The sequence below is a fragment of the Nannospalax galili genome, unplaced genomic scaffold, assembly GCF_000622305.1.
Source record: "Nannospalax galili isolate Female #2095 unplaced genomic scaffold, S.galili_v1.0 scaffold227, whole genome shotgun sequence".
In the NCBI taxonomy this organism is placed as follows: domain Eukaryota; kingdom Metazoa; phylum Chordata; class Mammalia; order Rodentia; family Spalacidae; genus Nannospalax; species Nannospalax galili.
In genome coordinates, this window is record NW_008360303.1 from 7,435,191 (window position 1) to 7,446,059 (window position 10,869).

The 10,869-nt window shown below is 36.0% G+C and overlaps 1 protein-coding gene across 3 annotated transcripts in view; it reads right to left on the reverse strand.

Moving 5' to 3' along the window:
• Positions 1 to 966: 966 nt before the first annotated feature.
• The window catches only part of Odr4 (odr-4 GPCR localization factor homolog), a 46,387-nt gene continuing 36,484 nt past the window's right edge, over positions 967 to 10,869 (reverse strand). For all 3 annotated transcript variants that reach the window (XM_008824272.3, XM_008824269.3, XM_008824270.3), the window contains 2 exons: positions 1,765 to 1,875; positions 967 to 1,231 (listed from right to left, as the gene is read on the reverse strand). In XM_008824272.3, coding sequence (XP_008822494.1) covers positions 1,164 to 1,231; positions 1,765 to 1,875 — 179 coding nt within the window. In that variant the 3' untranslated portion in view covers positions 967 to 1,163. The remainder of the gene's footprint in view (positions 1,232 to 1,764; positions 1,876 to 10,869) is intronic.

Genomic DNA, 10,869 nt, shown 5'->3' on the forward strand with positions numbered 1-10,869 from the left:
ATGTGTTTCAATTGTATCACATTTCTTGAATTTAAAAATGTTTTGCCAACAACTGTATATAATTTTGTCATCTCAAACTCCGTCTCTTCCAATCCCTTTGTTGTCTCTGATCAGGACCCCATAACCTTTCTTCCTACCTCTTTCTGTTTTCTAGCTCGTTTCTCCTTGTTCAATGGTTTTTAGTCTAGTTTCCAATTCACTGATTTCTTCAGTAGTGTCTACTACAATTAAAGTCTAGTTTTCTTTTTCTTCTTTCAACACAGTTCTCATTCCTAGGAGCTCTTCTTGGTTATTTCCCACATCTGCCTATGGTTCTAACCTACACTTCTTATGCTGGTGTGAACTTGGAGAACTGAATTCAATGTTTATTTTTATCACAGTTTATTTCACCTGCTACTTAGTTTCATCTTGCACTTGATGATGAATAATCATGAAAAATATTGCTTGATCATAATCATGGGAATCTTGAGTCCAAGTGAGGAACACTTCTAGTTTGTTTCTGCCAGGAACTATACAGCACAATGTGAGAGCTATTTAATGTCAACTGTCCTACCTAGGAATCACCTCAGAGTCATTTTTTTGGTTTGAGGCAAATAACATACTACTGTGCTGCACGTACAGACATCTGCCATCTAGGAAACCACAGCCTGTTTATATGTTTAAAACAGTATTTGTGACCTTCAACTTAAAATGTTCATGAAAATACTGCAACTGTGTGTATATTAGAAAAGTCCCATCGGATGAACTTATTTGACAAGTTGTTGCTTGACTTGGTAGAAATATCTTCTCATGATAATCAACTATAGTTGAAACTGACTGGTCAAAGTTTGATGTTCTAACCAATGTGTGATCCAGTTCAATAGGACTTTACTATCATAATTCACATTTTGAACCTTTAAAAAAAGATAACAGTGATTTGTTACATGCAACTCCATCGAGGTGCCTGTTTATTTTTGGAAACCTGAGCCACCTATAATATAGGCAGGGCCAAACAAGGCAGCTGGTGATTTCATGTTAGTCAGATACACATCTAACAACAACAACAAAAAAATCACAGCAGACCTAGTTGCTATCTTAAATGCAGGCAGATTAGTTACATCTTTATTGGACAGAGTTGTTGATCGGTGTTTTCTGGGTGATCAGGAAGCTCTTTTTGTGTCACCCTAATCACTGAAGTAATGAAAGGAGATACCCGCAGCAAGGACTGCAACTGCGAACGCTGCAATCACACCTAAAAGTGAAACAAACACAAAACATGGAAATCAAATGAGCAAAGAAAGGCTTAACTGACCCTAGGCTCTGTGACGTGGACAGCAGATGTGTCTATAAAACACCATACACACAGAGACACGCACATGTACACATACACTACAAATATATATGCACTAAAAGTCATAGAAAAACTAGGTTAGTAATGTTGGACAAGTGTCTCTTACAGATAAACACATTAAAAAAAAAACAAATACTTTCAAAGGCTTCTATAAGTGTGTGTATATACAAACCACACATACATACATGTACGCACAGACACAGACAAATATCCAGTAGACCAGCTGCCTCATATTGCTTAGATTAGACTAACACACACTCCAGGTGGTAATAGTTCTCAAGGATTGTAATGCAGTCATGTGTATGCTACTGGCACTTTCCATCATAATAAATACTGGCCTAATCTAACACTCTGATGAAATGAAAATAATCTTAAAATTAAAGAGAACCTCAAACTCAAAATAGTTTTCAAAGTTATAAAAAAAAGTAAAATACCTATGTTTTGTTGAATTTTCAATACTAAATTTGTTTTATTTGGTTGCTCTGGCTGTTCATCATCTGCGTTGGTCAATGAAGCTTCACTATCCATAAAGGAAGTCATACAAGCTGCAACAAATCATAATAAACTCTAGATAAAATGTGGATTGTCATTTAACATTGCGTTTTAAAGACCACAATAAAGAATAAATGCAATCAGCACCATTTTCCTTCCACAAATCTTTTTTTATAATGTGCGTTTGTTCATTACCGAATGCAGGTGAACTAAGTTTCATGGAATATATGTCAAGTAGACATGGCTTTCAAAACACTTGCTATAGTTTTATCATCGGACTAAACCAGAAAGCCACAGAGGAAGAAATGAATTACTACCATGTTCACTCACTTCTCAAGCTAAAATTGGATTATAGGAAGAAAATATGAACAAGAACCTATACAGTCTAAAAAAATTAAAATATTTACTATTTGGCCTAAAGCAGAATTTTACAGACTCTTGATGCTTGAAATTTTACATATACAGGTAAAACATACCAGAAATTTATTTACAAAGCTATAAATGTTAAGGAAGGGAAGTACATCATCACATTTTACAAACGGAAAACAAACCCAGGAGGTTAAGCACATTAATCAGGATTATGGGCAGTTGACCAAGTTTAATTTTTTTTTCATTTTGTTTTTTAAACAACAGAAACAATTTAAAATTTTTTTATTATTTGTGTGTACATGTGATGTATGTGTTTGACTGTTGGTGCACATGTACCATCATCTGCATGTGGGAGTCAGGACAACTTTTGGGAGTTGGTTCTTTCACCAGCCAGGAGTTCCTGGGATGGAATTCAGGTGTTACAAGTGTACAGCAAGGGTTTCCACCCACAAAGCCTCTCCCCAGCCCAAACACGAATTTTTACTCATTATGCTAACAACAATTTAGATACATTTGCCTATCTAAATTCACTTAACGCTGATGAAATCCTTAGAGATCATACAGGCCAGTGGCTGTTTTCTCCCCAGAGTGCTGAAGAAGCCTATGAAATAAATAAAATCTGACAGAAGAACTCAGTCTGTAAGACAAATGAGAGCAGCAGCACTCAAGTTGTGGCAGAACGAAGTGCTTCTGGAACCTGACCAGCTGCACCCTGTCCCCTCCAGAACTGGCAATGAAGTGCGGCACTACAGAATTATAGAAAACTATGCTTGAAACAATGACTTCAGATTGATTCCTTTATTTACCAAGAAAAAAAAAAGAAGTGGGGAGCAAGAGGAGGAGGGAACCAAGAGTAGGACATAGTAAATCTTTGCTTAAATTAAATAGCCTGTTTTAATTTAAAATGCCCTTATCTTTGTTTCCCATTATACTAGCATAGACTCAAAGGATGACATCTACTTACTGAAATAGGTAGCTGTGGTACTAACATGAAGAAGTTGGAAAGTATTTATTTACTTATTACTCTCCTACACAGGAAGTTTACTGTGGATTTTCAGAAAGGGTACCAACATTCATTTTTCTCTCATATAAAGTACAAATAGACCAAAAACAAAACCATTTTGGTGCTACCTATGAAACACACGGTCTAGCACATAATAGGGAGGACTCTTCCACTGAGCTGTGTCTCTAGCCCTCTTTTCCTTTCATCTACTTCCACATAAAATAAAATACAAAGGACAGCAAATTCATATTATGAACTATCTGTAGAATATCCAATATTTCTATACTTCCTATTTTCCTCAAGGTTGGACTATCTTAGTTCAAGCCTATTCTAACAGTTTTAAATTTCTTCCAACCTTAGTCCATTGTGTCTAAAAGTCAAATGGATAACACAATTTTAATCTTGTTAAACAAACGAAAAAATAACTTTGGCTTTTCTATTGGCAAATACTTGCTTAAAAGATTTTATTTTAAATCTTCAGGCCAATAAAATCTTACATCAAATAAAGAAAATAAAAAATGAAATAAGAGCTATACCAATTTGCTACAGTAAATTTTTCACTTGACTACTTGCATATGATAAACAAAAAAATACTGTCATGCTATTTTATACATTTTTATTGTTATATGTTAAGATTATGACCTAATAAAGAGTTAGAGAATAGTTTACTTCTAGAAAAGGCATTCCACTGGCCCTCTATATTTTGAAATGTATCATACAAAACCATATGATTTAATACAAATTTGAGATAACTGCACAATAATTTGTCCATTTGGTTCTGGTGGGAGCTTAAGTGACTTTAATATAATGTACTTTGTCAGTTCATCAACAGTTCAATATTATCTGAATTTAGATATAAATAACATGAATCAACAAGAAATTAGGTTTGTATCAGTGTACACATTTATGTGTGTGGGGGGGTACACACACCTACACATGAGTGCACACCGGGAGGCCAGAGGTTGACGTCAGGTATCTCCCTCTATCACTTTTCACCTTATTTTTTCACTGAACCTGAAGATGTTTCAATTAAACTGGCTAACCATTTAGCCTCTGGGATCCACCTGTCTTCATAGCCCATTGCTGGGGTTATAGACATACATCACCGTGCTGAGATTTTACATGAGTAGTGTGAGGAGCCAAGCTCAGGTCCTCAGACTTGCATTGCACAGCAAGCACTTTATCTGTGGAGTCATCTCCCAGCCCCTGAAAATTAGTTTTTCAGTCATTCCTTAAAACCAAATAATTTTAAGTTCAGACAAATCTCAAAATAATTACATAAGGAAGTAACCCTGAGCATTTGTCAACAAAAAGAAAAACAGGAGGGGGGTTAGATATACGTGCAAAGTTGTAGATGTTTACTTTTCATTCCAAGAACTAATGGGGTATGCAAGACTATATAGAAGCTTAAAGTAGTAGGACTTGGAACTTTTAAAATACATTATTTAGTGTGTGCATATAACTCATGATGCACATGTAAGAATAAGTTCTCTCCTCTCTTCATGTGGGCTCCAGGAATTGAACTCAAGTCATGAGATCAGGCTCAGTGGCAAGTATCAGTGGCTGAGTCATTTTGCCAGCCACCCAGGACTTGAACTCTTACCTATAGGAGTTCCCTATCCCTGTAGAACTGTAGTCATCAATTAATCTATAAAAATACATCATTAAGGGGGCTGGGGAGATGGCTCAGCAGTTAAGAACACTGTTTGTTCTTGCAGAAGACCCAGGTTCAAATCCCAGCACCTACATGGCAGCTAACAACTGTCCGTAACTCCAGTCTCAGGAAATCCGACAGCCTCTTCTGACCTCTGCGGGCATTGCACGACACCGGTGCACTTACCTACATGCAGGCAATACATGCATACACATAAATACATAAAAATTTTTTAAAAAAATCATCAATTAGATGGTCACAGTACTGTCACACACCTGGAATTCACATGGCTGAGGCAGAAAGATAGTAAAATTGAAAAAAGCCTGGGCTATGAAGAGAGCACATGTTTAAAAACTGGGGGATGAGGGGTTCAAGATGGAGCTGAATGGCTGAAGTATGCTTTTGTACATGAACAAAGCCCTGGCACTTTCATTCCTGTCTATTGCAATAATTTCCCTCCCTCCCTCTCTTTTTTTTTGAGACAGAGTCTCACTATGTAGTACTGACTGGCCTGAAACTCATGGCAGGACATATACAGAAGCTTACAACAAGGTAGTAGACCAGGCTGGCCTTGAACTCACAGAAATCTGCCTGCCTCTGTCAGCAGAGTGCTGGAATTAAAAGCATGCACCACCATGCCCAGGAATAAAAATTTTAAAGTATTACTTATTTTTTCTTTAAATTACTAGTACTTCCCAGGCATGACAGTGCTCTTGGGAGGCAGAAGCAGAAGGATCATGAGTTCAAAGACAGCCTGAGTTATATAACAAGACTTGTCTCAAAAGACAAGGTATGAATATAGCTTGTCTACCATGTACAAGGCCCTATGTTCAACCGCAGAACTAAAAATAAATAAAAAGTCATGTTTAACAACAAAAATTCCTTTAACTCCAAAACCAAGACAGAATTGGCAAAGATGAGTTTCAACAGATTTTTAAAGGTGTGTCTTCAAATTTTTAAAATCTGATATTATGGACGAAGTACATCTGAATTATTAAGTTAATGTCTATAAGATGACTAACACATCTAAAATTTAAAGCCAGTTATCCCTCAACATAAGTGAGTCATTCTGACAAACTGTTTTTTTATCCCTTAAGTCATTTAAAAGTATGTTATTTTAAGATACTAACTTGCAAAATATGTACTTTTAAACATAGAAACTACTTGGCAACTACATTATAGACAGAAATAATTAAATAATCATCAAGTAAATAATAATTTCAAACACTAAGAAATAAAGCCAGATAGTTACAAAGCTTAATAATTCTAAGTGTATTAACTCATTTTAATCTTAACTATTTTCTGAGGTTTATTATATATAGAAACTCTAATTTTAGATGTTATGAAAATCCATGTATATTGCAAAAGTTTTTCACACTTTTTTTCATTAATGTTCAGCAATTCATTAAGAAGTTAACTATTCAGCAAAGTATCATTCATTTATATAGATTTCATTTTAGAAAGTATGTTTCCTAACATTTTTACCTAAAATCAACCCCAAGAGAATCTGGAGCTCAAAAAGGCCTTTACAGGTTATACAGCTATGAGGGGCAGGCCTGGTCCCAAGCCCAAACAATGTTGTGGATTTAAAACTATGCATCTAAAAAATAAGACAAAATTATGCAGCTAATGTCTTTGGGTAAATGAGTAAATGAACAGACAAATGAATATAATCCTAACAAATAGGAGGTTTAGGTTAAAATGCCTAATATTTCCACCAAAACTTCTGGTTTTATTCTATTCAAATTTAAGAATGCATTCTCTGTTAAAAATACAAAGAATTACTATCATTCCTTGTAGTATAACAAATTCTGAGCAAAGCAAAACTAATGTAATTTTAGACAGTTTCTTGCCTACATCTCATTCCAGTGTTGAATTCTTAGAATGCTTGGCTACTTTTCCTTGAATTCTTCCTTCTATATCAACCTAAATGTCAAGAAGCTTCCTTGCATCCTAGAGACCAGCTCTGCTGTGTATCATAGCAGTTCTGTCCATTCTTCTGTTACAGACACAGACTGTTGTTTTACAACAATCAATTTCTTTGTATTTTCTATATTGTTAAAGGTTCTTCAGAAATACAATTTATCTTTAGAATCATGGATAACAGGCAATCAATACATAGTAATCAATTATTCACTCAGCTATAATTCATGTACATTTCAGAAATTTATATAAAGTCCTGAAAGGATTAAATTTACCATACTGAAGTTGTAAGAGTGTTAATGCATTATTCAATACTAGAAACATTAGAAAAATATGCAGTAACTAGAAATATGGTTTATTATTAGTAAAGTTTCTATACTTACAGATCATACATCTAAGTATCCACACCTAACTTCCAAATTGCTGTCTTGTTCCCTTTGTACCATTAAATTCTCCCTATTCAGATAACCCATCTGTGATGGTTAATATTGTAAACGTGCAATATCTAGAATCCCTATGAGACAAGCCTCCAGGCATACGTATGAGGGATTATCTAGGTTAGGTTAATTGAGTGGTGCCACCTAAAAGTGGGTGCCACCATCCCCTGGGCTTGGGTCCTAGGCTGCATAGAAAGGAGAAAGTTAGCTGAACATCAATATTCCTTGCTCTCTGCTTCCTGAATGCAGACACAATATGACTAGCTCCCTCAAGCTACTGCCATAGTGATTTCCTCACCATGAGAGATGGTACTCTGGAACTGGGAGCTAAAATAAATCCTTTCTCCCTTAACTTTCTTTTGTCAGGGTATTTTATCACAGAAGCAGAAGTAACTAAGACATCTTCTTTACATTAAACTGCCAACATAAGAAAAATATTGATAGTAATTAAAAAATATATTGAGGTATATAACTAAATTCCAATATTAAATACTTATAGAAGTTACAATGCACAAAACCAGACATATGGATTAATATTTACATATTATCTAGGAGTACTGAATATTTAAATATAGGTTGAATGAACTTTCAATATGACTAAGATACTTCATAGTCCCTGGCTTATGCTAATATTAATATTTAACATGCATGGTACAGACAATGCTAATGATAAAGTTTACTGAGAGAAAGCTGAGAATCAGGATTAAAATGTATTTAGTACATAAAAATAAATGATAAAATGACTCACTAGAGACAAGCACTTAAATCTGATCATAATATATAAGTATATTGTTTTGAAGTTTAAAAGTCATTTACTTGCTAAACTAAGAATCAAAGTCTTAACAAAATTAGTATGATCTACTATATTACACAACAATTTGTAAAATAGGTGTGTGCTTGCAGCAGAAGTGAAACATAAAGGCAATAGTGGTAGAGAAGAATTTATTAAAAATTTAAAATACGGGGCTGGAGAGATGGCTCAGCCGTTAAGAGCACTGGCTGCTCTTGCAGAGGATCTGACTTTGATTCCCAGCACCCACATGACAGCTAACAATCATCCATAACTCTAGTTCCAGGGGATCCAACACCCTCTTCTGACCTCTGTGGGCAATATATGACACAGGTACACCTACCGACATGCAGACAATACATTCATACATATAAAATAAAAATAATAAAATATATTTTTTAAAATTAAAATAAGCTGGGTATGGTGGCACATGCCTTTAATCCTCCACTCAGGAGGCAGAGGCAGGTGGATCTCTGTGAGTTCCAGGCCGGCCTGATAGTGAGTTCCAGGCCAGTTAGGGCTACAGGGAGACCCTGTCTCAAAAAAAAGTTAAAATACTGAGGTTGGATCCCCTCCCCATTCCGCTTCGGGACTGGGGACTGAAATCAGGGCTTTATTCATCCCATCTGGCAGGCTCAGAAGGAATGCCAAGACTCAGTGGCCTTGGTGGTCCTGAATTCTCACACCGCTGCACAGAGAGAGGAATAAGGAGAAGAGCTGCGACGCCATGAATCTGAGAGGTGAGACTGACCACATGACCAGACCGGCAGGACTTGGGAATGACTGACTGCCTTTGTTTCCCCTCCTTATATAATCTGCTGGCTAGAGATGTGATGAAAGACAGGTCCTTAGGATGTTAGTCCAGTCTTCTCAGATTGCTGCCTCTTTGAAAAGAAACCTAGCTTAAAGATTCAGATACACACAAAACCAAAATTACAAAAACCAAAGCTTGTAGATCATAGGTTATTGCTAATACTTATATTTGAAAATTTTGTTGTTATTATTTTTTCTTTTAGAGAGAGGGTTCACACTATGTCCGAGACTGGCCTGCAACTCTCTACCCTGGCAATCCTCCTGCTTCAGTCTCCCAAGAGCTGGGATTTAGGGGCCAGCAATTAAATCTGTTCATGTCTGTCAAAAATATTGCTTTCTGATTGAATTACTAATCAAGTAGCTGCAGACTCTAAAATTCTGCTTTTTTTTTTTTTTTTTTTTTTTGCCTTAGACAAATTTGTCTCACGGTTCTGAAGGCTAGAAACTTAAGATCATGTTTGGTTTCCTCTGTTTACTTCTTCCTTGGTTTGCACATATCCATCTGCTTCCTCACTGGCCTTTCCTTGTTCCGCTTTGTATGCATATATTTTCCCTTGTCATAAGGATACCAGAAAGATTTCATAAGGGCCTATGCTAATGGCATCATTTAACAAAATCATCTCTTAAATAACTACAAGTACAGTCATAGTTTGAGGTAGCTTAAGTTAAGGAACCAAAATGGAATTTGGGGGTGTGTGGGTGCATAATTCTATCCATAGTAATAATTAATTCTTGGGATGGTATAGTACATAAACATTTTTTGGGGGGTTGGGGTTTGAGACAGGGTCTCCCTGTAGCCCCAGCTGTCCTGGAACTCACTATGTAGACAGGTTGGCCTTGAACTCTCAGAGATCCACCTGCCTCTGCCTCCCAGGTGCTGGGATTAAAGGCGTGCGCCACCACACCCGGCAGTACATAAACATTTTTATAATGATAACAAACAATTATACTATTTGACTACTATACCTTTCATCATTATTTTAGAGTACTCCTGCATATATCTGAAACCAGTTTACGATGTTAACGGTGATCTCTTAGCTGGTAGTACAGCTCAGTTATACTTGTATAAAATGCATGAGACCCTGGCTTTAGTCCCAAGCACTGCCCCTTCTCTGTCAAAATGTATGCCATATTACATTAGTATCAGTTTCATGCATTTTGTGTTTGCCCAGCTCTATACTGCATCAAAAGTCTATCATGTTGAGTAACTGACCTACATCATTCGTTGTTTATACAACAATGAAACTGACCAAAGACCACAGTGAACACTGTACACTACTCCTGGTAGGATCTGGGAGTTAGTGAAGCAGAGTTGAATAAGAAATTTGAAAAAGAAAATTTAAAATTGCTTCATTCAAATTTCATAAACACTCATACTCAAAAGTAAGCTAAAGACTTTCTACTATACCACAATTTTTCTAAAATTAAGTTGCTCTTTACTCAGTATTAGAAAATATGTTTAAGTATCTCATAAAGACATATTTACTCATACATTTCTTTAGACACATATTTTTATCTTATACTCACTAGAAATAAAAACATACCTTTCCCAAAGTAAGGTCAAATGTGAAAACAAAGGCTAGAAGAAAAAAAGGCTGCAAAAATGATAGTATCAAAAACCTATGCTCTATAAAGATAACCTTGACCTAATTTCTGGAATTTCCCACTGTATTGTAGTGTCTCCACTATATGATGAAGATATGCAGAAAAAGACAAATTACATGGAGGACATGCTTAATAGTTTGAGAAAAACATTCATCTTACATAAAAAAATACATGGAAGCTTTATATTTTCACACATCTAAGGCTGGACTTACGAAGATCTGTTTGCTAGACTTGAAAAAGACTTGATGTGTCTTAAATTTGAGTAAAATTTCCAAAGAAAACATTCATTGTATGTTTATACGTGTAGAAACTTGCCGGGCGTGGTGGCGCACGCCTTTAATTCCAGCACTGGGGAGGCAGAGGCAGGTGGATCTCTGTGAGTTCAAGGCCAGCCTGGTCTACATAGTGAGTTCTAGGACAGCTGGGGCTACAGGGAGACCCTGTCTCAAAAAG